Genomic DNA, 25540 nt, shown 5'->3' with positions numbered 1-25540 from the left:
GGCAGGGAACCCAGGAGTCCTGACTAGCTGGGTCACAGCTCCTTACGGCAGGGCTAACACACTCCTGCCAGGGGCTGGGGCTGACACTTCCCTGCAGCACAAGCTGCTGGTAAGACTGGAGAGCCCCCAAGTGAGATGATGGACAAGTTGAAATTCTGTCCTGCCACGGGGGGGGGGGGGGGGTGTCAGTCACAGACATGGGTCATCTTCCCGTTGACTCCTCTGCACCCCCCTACGCCCTCCTCCAGGCCCACAGGCCACCTCACCAGTGCGGGGGGCAGAACGGGCTCTTCCACAGCTCCCGCTAACGGGTCAGCTCCCGAATCTCTCCCCTTCGCATTTCTAGCCTCAGACATCTCCCCTCCCCCAGTCCGTGCCGCTGTTTGATTTTCACTTGGGGACTAGGTAGCCGGGCAGCACCCAGCGCACCGTGCGGGCGGGACCCACCTCTCCTCCGTTGGCGTACTCCATCACGAAGCAGAGCCGGTCGTTCGTCTGAAAGGCGTACTTCAGTGCCTGCAAGAGAGGGAGCGGCTGAGAAGAGGCGGGCGCCGGCTGCCTGGCTCTGCACTTCCCGAGATGGCAGCGGGGCTATGGTGCTGTCACTCCAGCTCCCGCGCCAGGGAAGGGCGGAGCTAGAATCCCGTTTCCCACGCCGAGCCTGCTGGCTGCTGCCGAGTGGCCCGCCCTGCGGCCTCCTGGATGAGTGAGCAAGTCCTGCCCAGCACAGGGCTTCTCGGCTGCCAGCGCCAGCACGGGGCCAATGGCAGGAGCTGGGCACTCAGCACATTCATTGCCCAGTAGCCACTGCGCAGCCCTGGCTCGTGCTCCCTCCCAGGCTCAGCTGCCCCGGCGCCAACAAGCGAGAGATGAGCGCTCTGCACCCGGATACCCAGCTCGGGGCGCAGTTGAAAGACCTCCCAGGGGGCACTTGCTGCACTGCTGATGGAGGGGACACTGTGAGTCTGAAGGATCTTTCAGGTTTCGGCTGGCATGTAAGCAGCCCACTTCCCTGGCTGGCACACCTGCCCTGCCCGCCCGGAGACCCCACGGGGGGATTTACCGTCAGGAAGGGATGCCTGCTGTTCTGCAGCACTCTGCTCTCTGTAACCGTGTGCGCCACCTCGTCCTGCGGGGAGACAGACACCGCAGGAGATCAGTCGCGCACTCAAAGCCAGCCGGCCACGCCACCGAGCCGCAGCCTCTGGCCTTCGAGCTGGCAGGTGTGGACCGGAATCCAGCCCTGGGGGGGCAGCATTCATGCCCGAGGGGAACAGTGGCCAAGGCACAACGCTCACCGCTGGCCAGCAAAGCGCCGGAGAACATGCTCAAGTCCCACTGAACTTTAAGTGAAGCAGGTGCTTTAAGTGTGTTGCTGACTCAGCGCCCACAGTCGTTCCCCCCCCCATTTATTGCTCTACTCCTGAGGAACCCCAGCCATGTAGCAGCCCCCCTGGTGCCAGGTGCTGTACAAACCCCACACAGAAAGACAGCCCCCGCCCCAAGCAGCTTACAGCCGAAGGCGGATGGCAACGGGTGAACACATTCATTTCTAAGTCTTTGAAGCATAGGTGAGAATTTCTGCCCCTGCTCCCAGAGGCAAACACACACACACAGGAGAGAGACGGACCGCGAGCCACAAACTGCAGAGGATGTTACCTAACAGCATGCACAGCACACGCCTGCAGGTTTGGAATACACCTTGTTTCAGGCCCCCAAGCCCCTCCGCGCTGACCCTTCCCTCCCCGAACGGCCCCGCGTACCTTTGCGATGATGACTTCTTTCCGCAGGATCTTCATGGCGTAATAGCGCCCAGTGGCCTTTTCCCGCACCAGGATCACTTTGCCGAAGGTGCCTTTCCCCAAGAGTTTCAGGTAGTCGAAATCGTTCATGGTCTAGGAAGAAAGGCAGACGGGGGGAGGGTTAACGCTGTGGCATGGGACGGCTGGAAGGTGGGGAAATGCCGACCAACGAGCCTATCGAAGACCGAGGGGTTCTCCCGCCAGGGTAGCTAGTTATAAAAACGGTTCCGGCCTGGGTAGAAGAACAGCATGAGGTCAAGACACCCAGCTACGCCCCACTCCAGCCCTCTGGCGCGCATGGGGGGCAGTTTCACCCTGGCAATTTAAACCACGGTCTTGTGTACTTCTGTGCACAACGGCCAACCTCGAACACCATGACTCCCACTTCCCTGCGGAGCAGGCTCTTGTTCCAGACAAATATGTAATGTAGTGGCTAGGAGAGGGGCTTGCAGAAATCACAGGGCCAAGTCAATGGTTTCCCCCTCCCCACGGAGAAGACTCCCAGAAGCTGACAGAAGATGACTGGCCAGAGAAAATGGAAGGGAACCGGTTTCAGACAAGTGCTGTGAACCACATGCTGCCCGGGGGAAAGAAATCACAGTGCGTTTCTGTTGCAGGGGACGGGTGTCCTGAGAGATCAGCCCCTGTGAGGGACCTAGCTGGAGTGACCCCCCCATCCCACCAGCCGAAACAAGGTTTGGGGTCCCCCACCTCCTTCCCATCCTGCCCCCCGAAACCACAACCCCCCCACCCCCGCTGAGAAACCTCAACACGCCAGCCGTCTTACTGCTTTCGCCCGGGTCTTGGTCACGGCCACTTCCATCTCCTCAGCCCCGGTGGTGTCGGTGGGAGAGCCGCATTTGTAATCCATCGTGTCTTCTTCGGGCTCTTGGTTCTTTAAGCTGTTGGCGACGGTCTGAATGGCATGCATCCACTCCTCCCTGCGGCGAGCACAGGGGTCAGGACGCGCCGCAGCAGGGCCCGGGCACCAGCACGGCCGCTTGCAGGGGGAGAACACGGCAGGAGCCGAGGGATGGACGGGTGCTTCAGCACCTCTGAGCAGGCCGGGTCTTGGCAGCTCGGATTCTGCGCTTCCTCCTCCCACAGCAGTGACCCCGGGTCCCAGCGCTGCCCTGACTGATTTCAGCCCGGGCCTCCTCACCCCCGCTTCGCACTCTGCCAGCGCGACCCATTATCCTCACTTCGGAGCGGACCTTTGCAATTAGCTCAAACACAAAACTTCCCACTTCTTCCGGTTGCAAGAGGCCCCTGGCGTGAGGGCATGCTGTGCTCAGAGCAAGCAGCTCTTCTCACTGCTGCCTAGAGACCCCCTGGTCCCGAGGGGGACACGGAGCCCCTGGGAACTAGCAGAGGAGAACTCAAGCAGTGAACACAATGCACCACGATTCCCCCTCCGGCCAGGAGCCCCTGCCAGAGCCCAGCTTCGCTCCCAAGGCTCAGCAGGGAGCCGGGAAGCCACACAGGGCAGCCAGGCCAAACCAGCTAAGGGTGCCCACTCGGCCAGTGCGAGCAGGGTTACCGAGCCATCCGTGGGGTTCCCCAGACGAAGCGCCTGCCGGTGGGGGAGGGTCTGTCAGATCAGCTGCTCAGCCTGCTTCAATTCCCCGCGACCTAGCGCCTCCTGGCACCCTTCACTCTGGTGCAAGGAGAGTGTCACACACCTGCTCTGCATTGCGGCCGATGGCCACGCATAACCAGGCCCCAGGTCAAAAGGCCCACACGAGGGGCAGGGGACCTGCTGTCCCAGCACGCAATGCTCCAAGGCAGGCCACGCCTGCGCCCCTCAGGCTCCTTGCTAGTTCCCGTGGCGGCTCCCGTGACCTGGGCCCCTCCACGCCAGCAGCTGGGCAGAGGGCGGGCGTGCATGGAGCCACCCCTACCAGCCCACCTGCTCGCTACCGCTCCATTCCCTTGCGGTTCAATGGAGCCAGTGCACACGAGCTGCAGGTCCCACGCCTGTCCGGGTGGCAGCTGGCATTGCCTGACTTCGCCAGAGCTCCCAGGGCAGCAGAGGCTGCGGGACAAGGAGCTCACAGCCAGGCACCTCTAACAGGGAGCTGGGACCCGCGGGAGAAATTCCAGCCTGCCACGAAGGGGGTCTTTGCGGGTCCTGGGGTACAGAGAGCCAGACAGAGTTCCGTCTCCTCCCCTATAACAGCTAGACACACCCCACCTGGAGCCGGAGGCCCCTAGCTTGGCCTTCCAGGGGAGGATCACGCGAACGCTCCTGCCTGGCACCGAAATACTTCACATCCCCGTTCCCACCCTCTGTTCAGACCAGAGCTGTTCGGTGCCACGCCCAGCATGCAGGGAGTCCCTGATGTCGGCCTGCGGGGGTCTAGGGTGGACACACCCTTCTCCCTCTGCCCCCCTCTCCCCCTTGATGTGGGGAGAACATCTGCCTCTCAGCAGGTTTGGGAGGGCTGGCTGGCAGGTGGTTGCCAAGGAATCTGAAGACAAAGAGCTAAGTTCCCAGGGAGCCTGGCCCCCCCTGCCACCCGCCAGGCCCTGTGCTGCGTGATGGCCTGGAGGAGGCGGGTGCCCCGTGACGCAGACGGGAGTGTGCAGAGCTGCACCTACCGCTCGTCGGGAGAGTCCACATGAAAGGTTCTTTCGATGACAGTCGTCCACTGCAAGCACCGAATGACGAACGTGTTTGGCCGGGGGCGCTCGGTCTTCATCAGCTGGCATTCTGGGGGCAGAGGGGGAGTGGGTGGGGGCGGAGTGCAGGCTGCCCCGATTTCTGAGACCAGGTCCCCTTTGCTAACCTGGAACCTCCTGCACTGGCTCCCTGTTCAGCGCAGGATCCCATTAAAATCCCTACCCTACGTCTTTAAATGCCACCTGTCGGCCTCACATACAGCACCCAGGGCCTGGCGCCAGCCACCTCCCGGTGCCACCTCTCCAGGGTGCCAGCTTCCTTTCAAAGATGGCAGCCGGCAGCCTGTCCACACCAGGGCTCTCAACGGTGCTAACACTATGGGACTAAACCCGCACTAGTCCCACACACGAGTGTCGGGCAGCCGGTTGCTATTCTCCCCCGAGCGACAGCGGGGCAGGCTGCCAGACAGCGCTCCGGTGCGGTCACATCAGAGCCCCGCAGCGAGAGAGGGGAACACAGCTGCTGGACAAGCCGTTCGCGGGGTACTAATGTCGGGCACCATGGCCCAAAGCTCCTGGAGACTGAACTCTCCTCTTGGCTTCAGAGGGGACATGGGCACCATGAGACGGGGGACGTGCATCTGCTGGGGAGAGACACGGACGTGTCCCTGGGGGTCCCCCTGCACCTCCGGGTTTAGCCGGCAGACGCACCTGCGACCGAGAAGTTGTTCAGAGGTGGCAAGCTGTGATCAGACGTCTCGGGCCGCTCCTTGTAGCCGATAAAAGAGCCGTCGCTTTTCAGAAGGAAGTACCTGGGTCTCCATGTTTTAATGTACTCCCCTGGAACAAAACCGAATTATGCCTGGTGTTATTTCATGCCTCGCTCTGCCCCTTCGCTACAGAGCCTGCTTCAAACCAGCTCCCACCCCGACTTCGGCACCCGAGCCGCTGCCCTGCTCTCGGCAAGGCCCGGGCACAGTAAAGAGCCAGCGAAGGGACAAACCACCGAATTTCATTGGAGACGCTCCAGAGACTCAAAGGCCCACAGTGCTCTCAGCTCCCCACAGCCACTTCGGGGCTTTAGCGGCAAGAGGCTCACACAGAGCCAAGGACACCGAGACCGCGGCACTGGGCCTCCCAAGGGTGGGAGTGGTTCCGCGCCAGCCACGCTGGGCCAACACTTGAGACAGATCCTTAGTGATGAAATGAGGGTCCTTTAAGGTATTTCAGGGGTAACCTCTGGGGAACCTCCAAACACCTGCTTTTTCCTTTGGGGCCCCTGTGAATCCCAGTAAGGCAGGTAAACAGTCTTATTTCCCAGGGAAGCCCACCCAAAGGCAGGCTAGTGAAGTGACCTGCCCAAGGCTCACAGAGGGAGAGTGGTGAAGCTGGGAACAGACCCAGGAGTTCTGGCTCCCAGGTCCCTGCCCGGACGTTAGCCGATACGTTAGCTCAAGCGGCAGCCATGGCCAAAAGCGGCCGGCTCTGTGGCTGCTTTAAGGGATGTGGCTTCACATAGTTAGCACCTTAGCCTCAGCCCCTGGTCCTGGCACACCATGCCACGTACAGAAATAGCACTGAATCCTGACCCCCTGCTCTCTCCCTGGCAGAGAGGAGACATTTGCTAGACCCAGAAGCCCTGGGCACGCCACTGGAATAATGGGAGCCAGCCAGGATGTGTCCGAGCTGCAGGGCTGCCAGCGCCTGCTCCCGAAAGTGCTCAGCAACCAAGGAAAACACAGGCCCACCTTCCGCGTCTCTATAAATAACCCCCTGCACAGCTGCTGCAAGGCCCCTGCACTCTAGAACACTAAAAATAAAAGCGACCGCTGGCCTGGGGTCCTCGCGCAGAGCCACCCGGGGGGGGGGGGGGGGCAGAGATGCTGGCCTGGAGGATGCGCCTGGCAGCTCCAGGAGCGAAGCCATGCCAGCCACACCACTTCTCCAGCCCCTGCTCCGGGGTGCAAGGGACGCCAGCAAGCCCTGCTCCGGGCACATGCTGAGACACTTACCATGGGTCTCAGAGATAATCTTTCGTCCGCGCTGGCCAGGGAAACGAGCAAACTGGGCCTCAGCCTGACCACTGGCACACGGCTCTAACTGCGCTGCGACCAGGGCCCGGGTCAGAGCTCCCCGCGCGTGCTGCAGTCAGACCGAGCCGAGGACCTGCTCCCAAGCCCACAGAAGCCAATGGAAAGGCTCCTGCTCTCTTCAGCTCAGGCCCTAGCTTCAGAACATGAAGCCCAGCCAGGCGAGGCACACTCGGGCAGGGCTCCTGTCTGTCTGAGCGCCCTTCCACCCCACGCTCCGGGGCTCTGTGTGCTGCAGGGAAAGGGGAGGCTGGGCAGCTCAGTGACTGGAAACCAGAGCCTTCCTTTTCTCCAGCAGCTGCAAGGGGCAATTGCCCACGGTGCCCCAAAGCCGAAGGGATGCCACTAAGCCGGCACAGCCCTCAAACAGCTTCCCCTTCTCCACCAGGGAGCACAGAGCCTCTGCCCCGCGCTGCCTCCCTGCAGCCAGAGGCTGCACCTTCCCCTTGGGGCCACCCTGATTCCTCAGCACAGCACGGCAAGGAATCGCCCCGGATCTGCCCATGGCAGACGCTGCTCCGGAAGGAGACTTCCTGCCCGAGGCATGACGGAGAGGCTGGACAGGCCAGAAGGTCCGAGGAGAGGAGGCAGGACATTGGCCTGTCATTCAGTTGCAGTTACAGCTTGGCTTTCAGAGTGCTGGACGCCCCGTAGGGGCTGCCCACGGACAGCAAGGGGGGCAAGCTACCTGCTGTTGGAGTCAGCGGGTCAGAGGAGAGCTGCAGGAGCCCTGCCACCCTGGGTGAGCAGTCTCTGCACTCTCCTCTTTCAGGATTACAGCAAGCTTATCTGCAGGGCCCAGAAAAGGCTTGCAGCCGCTGAAAGCCGCGATGCAAACAGCTAGGGCTTGGGTTCACACACGAGTTGCAGCAGTTCAAAAACCAGATTAGTTCAGCAAGTGCAAACACCTGCGTAGCCACACTTACATCGGTTTAAAACAATTCACAGTGCAAACTAAACCAGCATAGGCCAGTTTAAACCCTATCAGAGTGTCCACACACAAAGCTGCACCGGTTTAAAATCCCACCTTTAGTTAGGCTGGTGTGATTGTGTGCCCCCAACACGCACCACCTTCGGGTGGGATCCTTACCTCTCTTGTGCAGCCAGCCCTCTTTGACGACTGACACTTCGTTCATGTTGGTGCCCCAGCTCCCAGCCACCTCTGCAGGGCAGGACAAGGAACCAGGGTAACGCTGGCCGCTGCAGGACAAGCTGTGGGCGCAGTGAGCGTCTGTAGAAGAAAAGAGGCCATTTGCCATCGCAGAATTCACTGGATGTCCAGACAAAGCTGTGGACGGAGCTCCCACGAACGCCGCCACTAAAGATCCAGTGTCGCTCACCACGGGGACCGAATCCGCCCCCCTCCACCCACAGGACTGAGCACACGCCAGCGAGAGTCTTCACACCAGTGCCTGCCCCTGTGAGCTTACAAACCAAACCAAGAAGGCAGACAAAGAGCGGGGGGGGGTGTGTGTGTGTGTGATCGGAGATGCCCTTCCTCTGGCCCCCCAGTGCCCTCTTCTCCGCGCCGTGCACGGGGCGAAGCACACAGACGCAGCTCTCCCGTGAAGACAGAAAGGCAGTATCAGTAGGAAACCGCCCCCACACTGGGTATCATTAAAAACTCCCCCGCTAAACTCCCCCGCTACATCGATGTGGTCTCCGTAAACACAGGCCCTGGGGAATCAGAGCCCTGTTTGCAGGGAGAGCCCAGCTACCTGCTCAGGCAGCCAGCGAGGTGTTTACCTCTGTTTCCAGCGACCCTTATCTCCCCGCAGCACCATGTGCTACCATCACGGGTGATAAAAAGCCTTGGAGATAAGAGGCACTAATCGCACATGCTCAGATCAAAGACGCTGGCGGGGAAAACACACACGCTCCACAGGCAAGAGCCCTTACAAAACAAACAGCTGGAGAAAAATTAATCCAAGTCACCTGACAGGACTTGCGGGGCGGCAGGCAGGAGCAGCAGCTGACGGGGAGAGAGGGGGCGGCTGGAGGCGGCAGGGCTAGGGCTAGTCTTGGAACCCCGCAGGGCCCACGCTGGACAGGCGAGGCTGTGGCTGGCACAGAGCCAGGACCGTTGCCCGAGAGCGCTTGCCATCACTTCCGCTCGGACACGGAGGAGTGTCCGCTGTGCAGGCTGGTCAGGAAAACTCCTGCTGGCAACGGGGTTGAACCACCCCAGCGCTGATTCCAGGTCCAGGCCTCTGCACGGCTCCCCAAGGGGGAGCTCGGGGCTCACCCCAGCCCAGGGTTTGACACCTTTGCCGACAGCACCCCTTGCCAAGCCCTCTCCCTCTCGAGCGCAGCCCGGCTCTGGGAACAGATCACTAGCGATGGGGCGTGAGGAGCGCCAAGCGCCGGGAGTTGCCAGGCCGCTCGGCACGCCTGCTGGATCTATTGTCATTCCAGCAAGCCCAGGGGCCCTGCAGCGCCCGGCCCCAATGCCAGGGCCCCGCACTGCAGGAGCTCGGCTATTAGGATCAGCGTGCTGAACGCTCGGCCGGGGAGCCGCTCGGCCGTTCGCTCCACGATGGAGTGGCGAGGCAGGGAAATCAGGGTGCTCCAGGAGAGGCGACTGTACCACTCGAACCCGTGAAGGGGCGCTTCCCTAGGCCAGGCTGGAGCCCGGCGCAGTGTAGGGTCACGAGACCCGTGCAGGAAGGTAAAAACATACAGGCACAAGGCCGGGTTTCCACGGCCCAGCAACAGCACCACCGGCTCCTGGGTCTCCAGTCACTTTGGGCCTGGGCCTTCCTCCCCATGCCATGCCTTGGACATGCCTTTTCAACTCAGCACGATGACACCGGGCTGGTGGAGCAGAGGGATCCTCTCCCCCCACATCAGCGATCAAAGCGTGACAGGCTCCCTCGCCCCGGACTAGCTACTTCGTGAGCCGCCAAAGCCGGGGAGTTCACACGCTCTGCTTCAGTCCTAGCTCCGCCCAAGCTAGCAGCCCCGGCAAACAGCAGGACTGAAGTAGGAAAAGTACGCACGATGGTCATCGGAACGACAGGACTAGAATGAACAGAGACAAGGGTTGAAATAAAACTTCAGGTCACTAGAAAGGCGGCTATCCCAGCGTTGCAAAGCTGCCCCATCTACCGTGGCTATTTCTGATGCCCTCGCATATCCGTGCTTTCCTGGAACCACTCAGGAATGGCCAATCACAGAACACCCCGCTAATTTTCAACACCCGCTGTGCTGCTCACTTTCCCCTTTCCTTACAACTCACCTGCTCCTCATGCGGGCCTTGCCATCCTGCTTCTCCCACGTCCCTGCTGCCATTTGGGGACGGGAAATTGCGGAGGGAAGTTCATGTGGAGACGCAACGGGTGAAACGTCACGCTGCTGGTGGTCTGCTTTGGTTCCAGGGCCGCCTGAATAGGAGCAAGTGGAGCCGGGACAGGGCCCCAGAAAGCTCCAGCCCATGCAGCGGAAGAGGTCACATTGCCTGCCAAGAGTTCCTTGGTGTCGAAGGCCTGTTGGAGCTCGGGCACGCTGCCCCCTAGCCAGCTCTCCTATTCAACTCGAGTGCCCTCCAGTGCGCATCCCTCTCGGGAACCGGGGTTCCTCACTCGTGCCCTATCACGGACATGCGTCGCCCGCTCTCTGCTGACCGGGCTGAAGAAAGGATCCTACTTGCCCTGTTTTCCTCGGAGATCTGACCAGCCCAGACGCTTGGCCAGAGCTCTCTCCGCTCCCATCTCTGCAGCCTGTCCTCCCGCTCGGGAGCGAAGCCCACACATCTGGACTCGCCCAGAACAGCCACTGGGGTAACTGAGGTTGGAGACCAGGGGACCAAAGCTCGCCCCGTAAGACCAAACTGGCAAATGCCCAAGAGGCAACGTGTAATATTATGACCCAATGCCAGGCCAGCCTGTGGGCGTACACAGAGCAGGTGGCTACGCCCATTTGGAAATACCCGACAGGCACTTTGGCAATACTTAGCCCACGGCAATCACAGGGGCTTTTCAAACAGATCTGCCAAAATCCTGAGTGAGGCACCCCGGACACAGGCAAAGAGAGCAGGAGACATGCCAGCGCGTTTGGGAAGGGATTGGCTTAAGGCCTGAGCGGGCGGCGGCCAAAGGGCCGCACTCCAGCGCTCCAAGCTTCCAGTTCGACGCGCCGACTGTCCCCTGGTTTTACAGAATGCAACGTCAGAGAATTATGGTCCACACACCAGCAGACAGCGAGCGGGCCAGGCGCGGGCTGCATGTGGCCACAGAACTGCCACACTTCTCCCTGCGTGCTCCAGGCCTGAGCTAAATAAACCCCGCACAAATAAGGCGATTTAATCTACACGTATTTTCATTGGCAAAACTGAACAGAAACAAGACTGGGAGAAAGACGACATCACTCTGACCCCAGCAGACAAGTTTATACACAACTACGACTGCAATCCTAGCTAACAAACAAAGCCAGCGTTGCAACTGGATTTCACTCATTTACATAACAGTGCTAAAGGTCCAGCAATAACAGCATCTTCCCGTCTTGTGAACTGTGGCACAGAGCGCCCTGTCTCGGCATAAGACAAGAGAGAGAAGCCACTGCAGCTGCTGACCCCAGATGCTCCCGCGCAGCCCAAGTGCGAGGCTGCGAACGCATACCCGGGTCTTCCTCCCGCGCAAGGCGAAAGGTATTGGCAATAGGCTAGATCGCACGCAAATGGACGGCAGCTGGAAAGACAGAACCACGTGATTAGGGGACAGCAAACAAAGGGGTAAGACCCAGTGAACCTGCTGGCATATGGAGAGAATCGATTTCCAAAAGGAACCATCCCCTTGCCCAGACGACTTCAGAGGATTCTGTTGGCACCAGAATGTAACCCTTTCCCTGAGTGACCTCGTTAGAGGCGTCCTGTCGGTCTGCGAGAAACCCCCCGGGGAATAGTTTATAATGAACGTGTGGGTGAAACAGGCCAGACCAACAGCCCGGTGGCTTACTGCACCCTTGGCAGAAGAACTGACTTCCTGGAAGCACCCATTCGTGTCTCTTGTTTTCCCCACCGGCGACTTCTTTGGAGCTCGGCAGAGAGGTGGCGTCAAGCCCACAGCCTGGCTGGGCTCGCTTTGATTTAATAAGAACACCTAGCTTTTCATCCAGAGAGCTCAAAGCACTTTACAAAGAAGGAAAGTAGCATCACCCCTGTTCATAGAGGGGAAACTGAGGCACGGGGACAGGAAGTGGCTCGCCCACAGTGATGCAGTGGGCCAATGGCAGAGCTAGAACAGGACCCAGGTCTGCTGAGTCCCAGTCCAGAGCTCCATGCAGTCCTCCTCTGAAATTCCACTAGCAGCACCGGTCAGACGAACGGCAAACGTGGATCCTCACCTACTAGTAACATGCCCTTCACCTGGCCATCTCCAAGCGCAGGAGGTAACATTACCTCCATCCCAGGGCCGCAGGCCAAGGCAAGGAGAGGCTAAAAAACAATGTTCTTCTGAGAAGAGCCTGGAGCCCAGGACTGAGCAAACGCTGTGGCTCTAGCTAGAGACAAGATGCAGTCCCAGCATAAGCGTAAATCTTAGCAGATTAACAACCAAATTATCAAGGGCTGGAATTTCTGTAGGGTCCCACAGGTTCTCAGAGTGGCCACAAAGCCTGCAAACTGCCAGCTGGCGCGGGTACGCCCGCCAAGAGAAGCCATTTGGGGAATGCCAACAATTCTGAGGAGTTGGGAGCGATTCTGAGCCCGCAGGTGGCAAGCACTGTGGGACACGGCGCAACGGTGAGGATCCACCTTCCGGCGAACATCATATGCCTTTAACAGTGACTAGATCACCTGTATTTGTGACTGCCGCATGCTCAGACCAAGCTGGAGCCAAGAGAACAGCAGAGACAGACCAGACCTTTGCAGATAAACCATGGCTGGCTCTGACCCAGAGGGAGAAAACTAAACCTTTCTCCAGCTGTCTTCGGTGTAAGGCCATGGGGTCTGGGAATGCCCCCATCAGATGACACAGGGTAAGGTTTTCAGACGGGTCAAAGTCACTTATGAGCCAAAGCCCCACTGACCTTCCTGCTGGCTCCTCACTCATTTAGATGCTTCTGAAACGTCTCCCCCAAAGTCTCTTCCCTGAAGAGTTTGCAATCTAAGAGCAGCTCGGATCGACCCATCACCTGACCCGTCCTCCCCAGCTCCGCAATAAGTGCCATCGGAGCCCAGGGTTCCACACACGCTCCTCAGGTACAGAACAAGCATTGGAAAGTGTCGACGTCCGGCAGCATCCTGAGAGCGGAGCTGATCAGCCTACCCCTGGGGAACATTACGCCCCTTAGCAGAAGCAATGCTCGAGGCGTTTGGAACCCACCCTTGGATTCTGTGACTTTACTGGACAGCCACATGCAATGAGAGAGAGCAAAGTGATGTCCAGGCAGGCAGCGCCCCTGCTCACACGCGCCAGCTCTCGCCTGCCAGGACAGCAGTGAGACTGACCCGCGACCTTTAGAAATAAGTGAGGAGAAGCCAGGCAGCACGAGCCTTGGAGCCTCAGGGGATGCGAGCACTTCACGGTGGCCACTCGAGCACTTCTTCAGACTCCGCGCTGGCCGGGGTTGGCGGGCTCCTGCAGGAGAGCAGCCTTTCACCTGGAGGTCACCAGCTGGAAACCAAGTGAGCTCAGCAGCAGCCAGGCCTGCACCGCCATCCAATGGCAGGCTGACAGGCTCCCCTCGGAGGGCCAGACTTGCCAGTCACCTCCTGGAGCGGGGAAGGGCTAAACGGGCTACAGAACCTGAGCTCCTCCTGTCCTTCTCTCTCACTCACACACACAGAGCTCTGACCAGCAGATCTCAGAGCACTTTGGGGGGACCCCATCCCGGTGCATGTGTAAGCTTCTCCCTGCTACTACAAGGGCTGTACCCTGAAGATTTTGGGCCCCAGGAGGGTCAATCCAGCACCTTCCATTATCCCTCTGCTCACTTTCACTAGATCAGCTTCCCCTGGCACCCCCAGTTCCTTGCCGGGGAACAGCCAGAGCCCAATGGTGGTTACAGTGCCACCAGAGATGCCTGGAGTCTTAAGCTGAAAATCCGTCTCGGGGTAGAAGGACTGCCCTCCCTCACCAATCCCTGAGAAAGCCAGGCTGGCTCGTGGCACTAGGTGTAGCTCGCCAGAAGCAGCACGTGACACGGCTGAGCGAGAGCTCCGCTTCGGGGCCTGCCTTCTGGGTGATCGTGAGTTTCCCTGCTGGCCTGGAGATAGGAATGGGCCAGGTGTGAAAGGACGGCTCTTCTGAGAAGGCTCGCTGCAGCTGCATGACGGAAGGAGCGCCCAGTGATTAGCACGCTAGTTGGGGACTTGGCAGAGCCAGCTTCAAGTCCCTGCTCTGACACTGTCTTCCTGTCTGACCTCAGCGCACCAGGGTCTCCGTTATTCAGCTGCTTCCCAGGCCCAGTGGGAGAAAAACCTGTCTATTAAAGATGGTGAGTTGCAGACTTGCTGGGGCCCTGGGGCCATGTGAGAACACCAGAGAGAGGCAAGGGACAGCAAACAGACAGATGCAGCAGGGACTGGCCTATCGATTTTCTGACCGAGCCTTCAGTACTTTAGACCCTTGCTCTGAACGCTCAGTCCGGCAGGTCACAGGTGCCCGGGTCGGCGTGCACGGACAACCTGTCTCCGCAGAGCCCTGCCCTCCGGCAGAGATTCTGCACAGGACTGGAATGCAAACAGCATAGGTTTGGGGCTGGGGCACTAGGCCTTGCAGGCACGCCCACAGAAAGCTGGGTTCACTGGAAATAAAGCCATCGGTTCAGCGACTCTGAGGCTGGAGGAACCATTACATTGAAGAGTCTGACCTCCCGCTCAGCGCAGGCCAGAAAACTGCCCCCAGGCATCCCTGCTTCCAGCTGGTCGAGCGGGAGCAGATCTAAATGAGCAGGATTTTCGATACTGCCTCTCTGTGCATTTTCCAAGCTAAGGCCCAGGAGACCAGAGCATCATCCCCTCGGGGAGGTCGGCTCTTCACTCGGGGCCTCAGTTTCTGTCAAATGGAACTTACGTTAGGAACCTAACCTCCCTGAGCAGCCCTGGAAGGGTTAAATACTTGCAAAGTGCCCTGAGATCCTCAGCTAGAAGTAAAATATATTCCATATTCATGGAGGACAGGTCCATCAATGGCTACAAGCCAAGAGGGTTAGAGACAACCCCATGCTCTGGGCGGACCTAAAGCTCTGACGGCCAGAAGCTGGGACTGGACGCCAGGGGATGGATCACTCGATAATTGCCCTGTTCTGTTCATTCCCTCTGAAGCATCTGGCACTGGATTGATTGGTGGCTTTAATGTCAGAGGTGGGCCGGGAATTAGCTCCCAGCAGCAAAGGGCTAATACTCTGTGGTGCAAGGAGAGATCTCGAAGAGAGACTGACATGCAGCGCTCTACAAAGAGGGGCAGAGTGGAGCAGCTCAGATGCAGACAGGTCTGCTACAGACTAGCCAGAAGGGGCCTCTGCTCGGTACCGTCCCACCGGGGCACTGCGGGGAGCGATGCTGCCGCTCAGACCCAGCTCTGGTCTGCCCCCCGTCCCCACCCCAGAGGGGGGCAGGGAGGCCAGCCTGTTGCCTAGCTGGCTGTGAGACTCAGCTAAGTACACACTAGGTTGTTTACTCCTTTCAGGATGTGCAGAACGGGGAGAAGCAGAGGAGCGGTTAGGATGGAAGTGTATAAAGCAAAGCTCCCCGGCAGAGAACAGTCCTAACCTGTCGGGACCCACAAGAGACCCCAGGCTCCCTGCAGAAACTTGGGTGGCATCCCGTGCCAGGGGAGACGTAAGCGTCCCTGGGAAACAATGCCCCTTCTCTTCTCAGGCACCCGCCCAGCCTGTCTGCGGATTGGCACAGCCCCTCCCCGGGTTTACGTTTGACAGACACTGGAACAAAAGGCTCAATAAACATTAGCTATTCCACTTGGTTGTCTGACATCTGACATCCTTTGGCAAACCTCTCCGGTGGCTCAAGAACTGCAAACAAGTGCTTATTCCATCCGATCAAATGCACATATACACCATGGATTTGGCTTGCTGGGCCGCACCGACGTCCCAGCGGGAGCAGGGAGATCATCTGTACTGTTCAGGTACACAGCAGAGTAGAGGGATGGGCGAGCCACGTACAGTGGGGCACAACCCCCCGAAAGACCCAACAAGTAGCTCCACCATTCCACACAGCGAGGGATGAGTTTTACCCTGTGCATGCGAGAGACAGTTCAGTTCACCACACATCACCACATCCTGTATTTCTGCCGAGTCTAGTATTTTGGCTGGTCAAACATCAACAAGAGAAAAGGAGGCCCCCGAAGTAAGAGAAAACCACATGTGCCGGGGTGACAGAGCTCCAGCCCCGATGTGACCTTGATTTCACCTTTGAGATACGTGTAACGGGCTGCGTTCACCTGTGTCAAAAGATGCCTGGTGGGGGGACGAGGGGGTTCCCAGTGACTCATTGCTGGAAAACAAGCTAGAGGGAAATAACACACATCTATAGCTTCTCCACTGAACATGCAGCTTCTCCCGCCTCGGTGCGCTCCCCACTGCGCCGGCTAGCCTGGCAGACTATGATTTCCCGGAGAACCTGGGTTATTAGCCATGACTTTGGCACTAGGCATGGCACCGTTCAGTCGGGGTGTCTCACTGGCACTACAATAGCACGGCCAAGTCTCAGGGGGGCACTGTACTCATTGTCCCAAAGCACCTACAATCCAAACAGACAAAACAGAAGCAAGATCACAACCCCCTCTCCCCCCCCCCAAGTTGCCAGAGGGAGAACTGAGGCCCAGAGGTTTAAGTGACGTGGGAAGGGCACGGCAGAGTGACGGATGAACCCAGATCTCCTGAGTTTTACTCCAGTAGTGCCTTAACCACAATAGTGGTGGGCTGCACTTCATTCTGTAGTCAAGTTTTTTAAAAAACCAACATGTTTTATGTAGGGACCGTGTCCGATCTGAGAGTCAGGACTCCTGTGTTCTATTTCTAAAACCACTACTGGCTTTGGCAAGTCACTGTACCTCCATGCCTCTCTTTCTCCAGCTGTAAAATGGGGATAGTAATTTCCCAAGCTCAGAGGGATTACAAAGTCTCAAGTCAGCCTGGAACAAAGTGCAGGATCATGGCTTTCAATATCTCAAAAGCACCAGGCTCCTGACATGAAAGGTGCAAAGGAAGTATTAACTGTCGTGTTGCTTGACTTAACACTCAAGCTGTACCAAACTCATGAGCCCAGTGGATTTTTTTTTAACAGTAAGATAAAGGATAAGCAGCCCTGCCAGCACAAAGCTTTCTAAAACCCTGAGAAAGGCCCACCAAAAATCATGGAATTGTTTTAAGTCACACAAGTATACAAAATAACAGACATTGGGTTATTTTGATTTGCTTTCTGGGTCATGTTTTCAAGTGCTTCTCCACAGCCACAAGGGCTAGGAACTTATTTTAGTTTAAATGAAGGCCAAGATAATCACCAAATCTTGACTCCAGGAGCTGGGGATTGACGGAACATGGCAAACCTCACAAGAGTTGGCAGCACTGTCTGAGAACCCCACACCTTACGGAGACTTCACTACTCCCCAGCGCTGAGTAGGGCTGTTACAGGCGCTGCGTGCTGCTCATGGTAATACAGCCAACATGAGATAGAGGTAAACGCCAGCACACAGCCCGGGACAAGCAGAATCTGAGCCTTCCATTCCATCACTGAGCTCCATCAAACATCACTTCCTGGAAGCCTGAAACAAAAATCTTTCATACTTTCATTTTGTAACCCCCCCAGAAAAACCACAGACTAACCCAAGGGAAGAAAAAAACAACAACAGGCCACACTACAGGTTCCCCTGAGGTCCCGATTAACACCTTGCAGAAATGAAAGCCACACTGACTGATGGCTTGTCTGGATGTCACCAAAACACTGACACTGAGCGTGATCATTAACAGCAGCTTCGAGCGAGACCAGGACGCACATGCTTCCCCTTCCTCTGTCACGAATCTGAGCATTAGCATCACGACTAGGCAACTAGGAGACAAAGCAATTCCTGCAGCACACCTCCAGCAAGTATACACGCGCCATTTCCAACAGAAATGTGAGCTGCAGACAAAGGGCAGATTTAAGAAACACTTTAGACATACGTATTAATCACCCCATTTATATGGATGGGATAACTGAGGAAGAAATCAAGTGACCTGACAAATTCAGAGGAAGAGTTAGGCCTTCTATCTTCAAAGTTGCTTCAGTTTAAAAGCATGATTTTAAACTGGTCCCATTAAATTGAAGCGAACTCCAGTGTGGACATTCTTAATTAGATTTAAACCCGGTTTATATAGATTTTGCTTAACTCTATTCCTAAAAATCGATACAAGCAGAGTTTAAGAGTGTTCACAGAGGAGTCTGCACCCCAGTTCAAAGTCAAAGTGGGGCAACTCTGATACCAGACAAGGCTGCAGAGTCAAAGCCAGCCTTTGAACTTCAGAGTTCACAGCTCTTGGCTCTAGGTTTGCTTCACCACATCATGCATCCAATTAAGGAAAATATATAAATCTGCCTCTGCCAGACAGATTGCAGGGATGGGTGCAGACATGTGCAAAAGCCCGATGGAATCCATGTCAAGCCATATGCAGGGGCCAGGGAGGATTTCTGTCTCAGAGTAAGAAAGAAGGTTCAATACTGAATAAAACGAACCTAACACGGATGCTTTCTTTTGGATACAGAAGCTTGTCGCCAAGCTGCATCCCCGGATGCTACACAGCTAATACTTGGCACTTCTGCTTGAGCATGGCATTTCCTTGGTTGGGTTTTAAAGGCTGCTTGGGTTGCTTGAATCGCTGCTCCTCACTTACTGTCAAACAGCCCATGCTCACTTCCAGGCAGTTGCAAAGCCTGGCATGAACTTTACAGAGGGGGAAGATGTTAGGAATAAAGGGATATCTGCTCACTAGCGAGCAGCAAGTCACTGGAGGTCAGGGCTGCAGCATCAGCTGCGTCATCGGACATGGGCATGAATGACAGATGCCGACAACTCACAACAGGAAACGGACAATAGGCAGCGAGTTGGGGGCAGGCATGAGAGGGGCTAAGGAAGCACTTTGGCTAATGCAAAGGAGCAGCACCTCCCATCTCGGCATCCCTGGGAAGCAGAGGACACTGCTTCACGGTTTTCTCAAAGTCTGCAAAGAGTCACTTTCCCTGTTCGAACCCTCCTCTGCAGCCCAAGGCAGCTGGACACGCTGCAGAGGGTTGGTTCTGTTTCTTGCCTCAGACAGAGAGCGTCAGCACATTTCACCCTAAGGGCTGAGAACACAGGAGCTCAATCCCACAGGTGGGGAGCCACTCCTGGCCATCGGCAACCTGGAATTCCACAAGCAACTTCCATGGGACTCAGAGGTCTCTGGACCCACACACCTATGTCTGCAAAAAAAGCTTTGATGTTAAACACTCCAAGTGTTACTCCAGGAAGGGGAAGCAAGGCCTAGTTAAAGCATAAGGCTGGGAGCCAGGACTCCCCTGTCCGGCTCACGTCTGGGAGGGTGTGTGGGCTACGAGTCACCACACCGACTGGAACGGTGGCTAGACACTACCAGCAACAGGCAAGATTTGCGGCTTCTGTGATGTCCTGGGTAGTCACTTCCCTTCACTGTGCCTCACGTTCCCCATCTTTAAAGTGGGGCCAGCGACACTGACGCACCTGACGAGGACTCTGAGCAGCTGTTCCAGCTGCAAAGCAGAACGCGCCCTGTGCTGGTGAGTTACTGATTAGTCTCGGAGTGCACTAGGATAGACATCCCCACAGCATTATTCAGCTAGTCCATTACAAGTGTTCAACACAGGTAAACATGCGGTTACCATCTCCTCCTACTGCACCCGCCTGAGCACCTGCCCACTCGTTAGTACTGATGACCTAAGAACCCAAGCAATGACAGGGACCAAACTAGGGCCAGGTCTACCCTCAAACGTTGAGTCGACCGAGCGCTGTCGCTTGGGGGTATGAAAAATCCACACACCCCAGCGATGCAGTTAAGCCGACCTACCCCGCCCAGTGCAGACAGCGCTAGGTCAATGGAAGAATTCTTCTCTTGATTTAGCTCCCGCCTTGCAGGGAGGTGGACTTTCTGTGACCACAGGAGAAGCCCTCCCATCACCGCAGTAAGCGTCTACATTGACGTGCTGCCATAGGGTTTCAAGTCTCGCCAACCGCCACGTGTCATTTCTGACTGGTCACATCACAGGACAAGTTTGTTTTCTAAGTCAGCTTCTCAGGACCATTAATAGACATGCCTCCTCCTGCACCAGCTCGTCAGATAAAGGGACTTCCACCGGGAAAGCAAGCCACCCACAGCTCTCCCTTCGAACAGCGCTGAACAGAACGACAAGTGAACTGCTCCAAGAGGATTACCCCACTAACCCATTATTTCAGATCGGCTGGAATGACCGCATGTCTCTGCACCTTCGTTCCAAGCTCACTTCCTGATCAAATCCAGAGCCGTGGAGATGAGGATGCCTCACTAGCACTGCCCTGGTATCCCACTGACAGATAACGGTAGGTACAATTCATACCACACACGTAGCAGCCGTGGTTTACATTCCTCTGGAAAGACAATGCTCCTACAGAGCGTCAATAACCCGCGAGCTCAGACCACCCAGCATGTGCAGGCTGATATGCAGAGTGCAGGGGCAGGCGAATTCCTGGGGGGCGGGGCACGACAGGTATTTGGAAACGATCCTGTGCACAGACCTGCACAAAGTTCCTATGAACAAAACCGCATCGTTTAGAAAGGGAGGGTCTATTTTCCCATTTACTCCTCGTCCTGAAAATTCACCCACCCTAATCGCCAAGTCTGCTGAGCAGTTCTGGCCCCAAATTGATCACAAGTGGCTCCATGCTGCAACAGGGAACATTTCTGAAAAATGTCGTAATCTGACCTTGAACCTGTTCTCTGATTAAAGCACATTTCTGTTCTCCAGACAGAAACATCTTTCATTACAATCCTTCCTTTGGCTCAGTGCTCCGCCCAAGATCCAGGGCTTCTCAGCAGGTTCCCAGGTATCCGCTAGTTAATGGTAATAAGTAATCACAGCACATGGCCTTTCTACAGCCCTTGTGTCAAACGATCTCACAGCTTTCCACACATTAAGCAACCCAGGCACCTCTCCTTGGGAGGTTTCAGAGTAACAGCCGTGTTAGTCTGTATTCGTAAAAAGAAAAAAGAAAAGGAGTACTTGTGGCACCTTAGAGACTAACCAGTTTATTTGAGCATGAGCTTTCGTGAGCTACAGCTCACTTCATCGGATGCATAGCATATTGTGGAAACTGCAGATGTTAACCCCCGATGGTAAAATTAAGATGGGACAAGCCATGTGACCTTGGGCAAATCAAATCAGTGGCAGAGCTGGAAATAGAACCCAGGAGTCCTGGCCTTTAGACTTCACCATCTAACCATTAGACTTCATTCCTCTCCCAGTGCTGGGGATAGAACCCAGGAGTCCTGGCTCCCAGCCCCCCTGCTTTAACAATTAGACACCACTCGCCTCCCAGAGTGGGGACAGAACCCAGGAGTCCTGACTTCCATTCCCTGTTCTATTAAACCAGACTCATTTCCCGGACAGCTGTCATGCTACCCCATGCTTCAGGAGGAGCGCGGGGAGGTGAGCCTTAGTAAAATGACCATGAAGAAGCTGTACAGATTTCAACAGCTTTACCTGTTCCAGTGGAAAGCTGAGAGTCCCCTTGTACATTCCGTCAGGAAGCCCTGACTGCCCGTTTCTCACCAGGCCAGCTCTGGTTACATGCTCAGCTCCTACCGGAAGGGGACAGTCTTGAATGAAAAGCAAACAACCATAATTGCTTACAACTGAGCCTTGACTAAGTTTGGGGCAGACACTGCATCTGGCAAAGGAGAGCCTCTTCCCCACACAAACAGCCCCGTCACCTGAAATTCGCCTCTACTCTTCTCTGCAAGATTGCACTGCACCTCCTTACCCCCTTGCAACTCCAGCCAGCAAAGCCAAAGGCTGGATAATTATCCGGAGAGCGGTGTTTTTAACCACGCTGCAAACACTGACAAAAGAGCGTTTTGCTCAAAAGCGTCCCACTTGAGTCATTGCCTTAGAGTGGACACAGTTAATCTTTGAGGCAGTGCAGTCCATTGGTGGCGATGCTGGACCAGCAGTCAGAGAACCTTGCTCCCGTTCCCAGATCTGCCACTGCCCTTCTGCAACTTCAGCTGAGAAGTTATTTCACCATTCTGGGCCTCAGCCGCCACTTGCACCCTGGGTCTATCTTGTCTTAGCATCTCCGCTGTTTGAGGCAGGGTCTGTCCAGCAGAATGGAGTTCTGACCTCAACCATAATCAAATCATATTGCCTACAAAAGTGATAGCGTTAAAACATTTCTAGAGTGGGAAATCCAAGCAATTGAGTTCCAGGAAGCTAAGATTAAAAGCTCAGTATTAACTTAACCCCCCTCGTATTTTAAGGCCTATGGAAATCTGCTTTTCTACATTTTTCAATGCCAACACAAGCTGGGATTTCTAATACAACCTTATGTACAACGCAGAGCACGATTGCACCTGCTGCCCAAAGCACAACGGAAGATGGAAACAACAAGGAGAACATCAACTGCCCACTCGCCAATTCTAACTTACCAGCAAGCAAGCAGACAAACCTGTTTTCAAAGCCCCGAATGCTATTCTGAGTTATTTTTAGTATATTGCCTTGTTTATTACCCAGCTTTCCCATATTGACAGCAAACCATACTGCTATCGAGGGATTCTGATGACAAGTAAGAATCCACAAGAGTAAAGAGCAAGTGGTTTTCAGCCCTGTCACTGGCATGCAGAGATAAAAATACAGCCCTACAACTTGCACAGTTTGGGTGTATTTTTAAGTGTTTATGGTTTCCAAGTGGCAATGAAAAACAGAAGCCAAACACTAGTTTCAAAGATTTGCATCTCTACCACGTCCTACATCCTGTCCTGTGGATAAAATGGCAAGGAGCAGATGCTTTCAAAGAAGTCGTAGTGACAAACAGCAAGACATTCTCGGTGTTTTGGAGGCATAAGTTACACAGGGATTCTCCAGGAGGAGACGACACCGTTTTGGGTCTCAACGTTGTCCCGTAAAGCACAAGGGTGAAAGCGCTAGGGACAGCTTCGTAACACACATTCCTAACAGGATATGCCCTTCCCCAGGGCCCCCACACTTTGTACCATCCACTGAGATTTTCAAAGGCGATCAGGGGAGGCAGGTGCCTGGGACTGGGGCAGGAGGGTACCGGCGTCACAGACACTCCAGCCCCGAACCTAGCAGGGCGTGGAGCCGCACAAGAGAAAGGGGCGCCCGGTGGCCTTCGGACAGGAAGGTGCCACCGAGAGCAGCCGGACAGGCAGAAGCATGCGCTGGAGAAAGGTGACGGCGCAGGGGGGCAGGTGCCCGGAGAGCAGAATCACATACCAGAGTCCCCTCCCCCAAATCCTCCCCCTGGAGAGAGAAACCCCAAGCCAGGGTCCCTGATGAACTTTCAAGGGAGACGCCCCCCAGCCCGGGCCGCCCTCCCAAACCCCCTGGGGACAGACCCCCCCCCCCAGCCCGGGCCCCCCTCCCAAACCCCCTGGGGACAGACCCCCCCCCCAGCCCGGGCCGCCCTCCCAAACCCCCTGGGGACAGACCCCCCCCCAGCCCGGGCCCCCCTCCCAAACCCCCTGGGGACAGACCCCCCCCCCCAGCCCGGGCCCCCCTCCCAAACCCCCTGGGGACAGACCCCCCCCCCCAGCCCGGGCCCCCCTCCCAAACCCCCTGGGGACAGACCCCCCCCCCCAGCCCGGGCCCCCCTCCCAAACCTCCTGGGGACAGACCCCCCCCCCCAGCCCGGGCCCCCCTCCCAGCCCGTCCCCCTGGGGACAGACCCCCCCCCAGCCCGGGCCCCCCTCCCAGCCCGTCCCCCTGGGGACAGACCCCCCCCCCAGCCCGGGCCCCCCTCCCAAACCCCCTGGGGACAGACACCCCCCCCCAGCCCGGGCCCCCCCCGCCCTGCCCGGGGGTTCGGGCCGGTTCCATCAGGGAGAAGGGGAACGGGGGGGGGGCTCCCGGCAGGTACCATGGCGGGGGGGGGTGAGGACAGGGGCCCGGGCGGTACCATCGTGGGGAGGGGGCGCCAAGGCGGCACCGTGGCGGAGAGCCGGCAGGGGGCCCGGGCAGTACCATGGGGGGGCGGGGGGGGCCAGGGCGGTACCATCGCGGGAGGAGGCCCGGGCGGAACCGTGGCGGGGGAGGGAAGGCGGGGGGCCCGGGCGGTACCATCGCGCGGGTGCAGGCAGGGGGGCCCGGGCGGTACCATCGCGGGGGGGGGCAGGCTGGGGACCCGGGCGGTACCATCGCGGGGGATCGCTCGGGGGGGGCCGCCTCCCCACCTGTCACGGGCGCCCCGCGCTCCCTCGGCGGCCGCTGCTCATCCCGGTGCCGCCTCCCTCCCCGCGGGGCCCAGCTCCACCGCCGCGTCAGGCCCCGCAGCACCCGCGCTCCCGGAAACCCCGCCCCCCCGGGTTCCAATGCACCGGAAGCGGGGGGCGGGACGGGGCCCGCCCAGGGGCCGCACTGCGCAGAAACGGCGGGACAGGGCGCGCTGCGCATGCGGCCAAGCGGCATCGGCAGGCGGCGCCTCACTGCGCCTGCGCCGGGCTGGAGCCCAGTGCGCATGCCCCCCGCCTCTTCAGTCTACCACGTCCACACGCTGGCAGCCCTTTGCAACCGCTGGTGGGCGGGGCCCCCTGAGAGCCCCGCCCCTCTGGCCGCTGCATAGATTTGCATAAATTTCCATAGAGCATACTTGATTTTCGAGACGCAAACAGTGGGGGGTTAGGCTAAGGGTAGGAACAGGAACCCCGGCGTCCGGGGGTGTGGGGCCTGATCCCCCCACCAGCTCCCAGCAGAACCCTGAGTCCTGGGGGGGGGAAGGGGGCAGGGCCTGATTCCCCCCCCCCAGCAGAACCCCAGAGCCTAGCCCCCACCAGGCAGCAGCCCCCCGCCCTCAGACACGCATCCACCCTGCAGCAGGGCTGAGCCCAGCACAGCCTGGTGCCCGCAGGACTCCTGGGGGTGCACTAACCTCCCCCGGCTGTGCAGACACCCAGAAAGCGGATTTAGCAGTGAAATCAGCCTAGGGGTCCAGCCTAGGAGCGTTTGCTAGAGGGTATTTGCAACACACATCACCATTCTTGGGTTGTATCCTACACACTTTACAGTGTATATATTCCATACATCCCCTCCTCTCCCCCCACCCCCACCCCCACCCCCACCCCAGGGCAGGGGGGAACACAGCAGCTGCTTACCAGCGCTGCTACGCAGAGATGGCAGTATCCCCCCCGGGGGGAAAGAGGGGGGCAGAACTCAGCAGTATCCTCAGTAAAGAGCTTGCTGAGCAAAGGAAGCACAGGGCGGGAAGGATGAAGCAACAGCAGTGAGGGCAGGTGGGTTAGACAGGTCAGACCAGCCGATCAGAAAGCTCCCTTCTGGCCCTGGGATCTGGCGAAGAGCAGGAGCAGGAAGACAAGTGTTAATTAAAACCCTCGGATTTTCTTTTGCCAGGCGACAGAGGAGAGACAAGCAAAACAACAGTGTCTCACAGACGCTGTTGGGCAGCGCCGTGGTAGTTTTGCCCCAGGGAACAGAGTCAATGGAAAATGGGGTACCTGCTACCGCAAATATTCAATACAAGCACAAACTCCCTGCAAAACTGCTAGGGGTAAAACGCTTTGAGCACCCTGGGCAGGAGGGGGCGGGTTAGTCTCTAGGAGCCAGAGTCGGACATCTCAAACTGGGACGAGGACTCCGGGTCCTTGCCCCCGGATTTGCCATGACCCTTCCTTGGGCAGGTCACCGCTGCACTCTGACTAGCAGTTTATCTGCAAGAGGGGGATAACATCCATCATTGTGCAGCCCTTTTCACACGGAGGCTCTGAAGGTGCTGAGTAAGTCGACAGCACTATCCCTATCTGCAAGGGCACCCCAGACCATGACTTCTGCTTTAAAAGCAACCAAAGGGATTT

General features: G+C 57.4%; 1 protein-coding gene across 1 annotated transcript in view; it reads right to left on the bottom strand.

The window, feature by feature from the left end:
- AKT2 (AKT serine/threonine kinase 2) overlaps positions 1–24019 on the bottom strand; it is a 32950-nt gene extending 8931 nt beyond the window's left edge. The window contains exons 1-8 of the mRNA XM_074937740.1: positions 23906–24019; positions 7605–7745; positions 5136–5264; positions 4404–4515; positions 2590–2743; positions 1764–1895; positions 1064–1129; positions 448–516 (exon numbers count right to left, since the gene is read on the bottom strand). Of these exons, the coding sequence (XP_074793841.1) occupies positions 448–516; positions 1064–1129; positions 1764–1895; positions 2590–2743; positions 4404–4515; positions 5136–5264; positions 7605–7650 (708 nt within the window). The 5' untranslated portion in view covers positions 7651–7745; positions 23906–24019. The remainder of the gene's footprint in view (positions 1–447; positions 517–1063; positions 1130–1763; positions 1896–2589; positions 2744–4403; positions 4516–5135; positions 5265–7604; positions 7746–23905) is intronic.
- Between the last annotated feature and the right edge of the window lie 1521 nt (positions 24020–25540).

Source organism: Natator depressus, chromosome 23 (assembly GCF_965152275.1).
Source record: "Natator depressus isolate rNatDep1 chromosome 23, rNatDep2.hap1, whole genome shotgun sequence".
In the NCBI taxonomy this organism is placed as follows: Eukaryota; Metazoa; Chordata; order Testudines; family Cheloniidae; genus Natator; species Natator depressus.
Note: the sequence above shows the minus strand (reverse complement) of the source record. Positions and strands in the feature narration are given on the sequence as shown.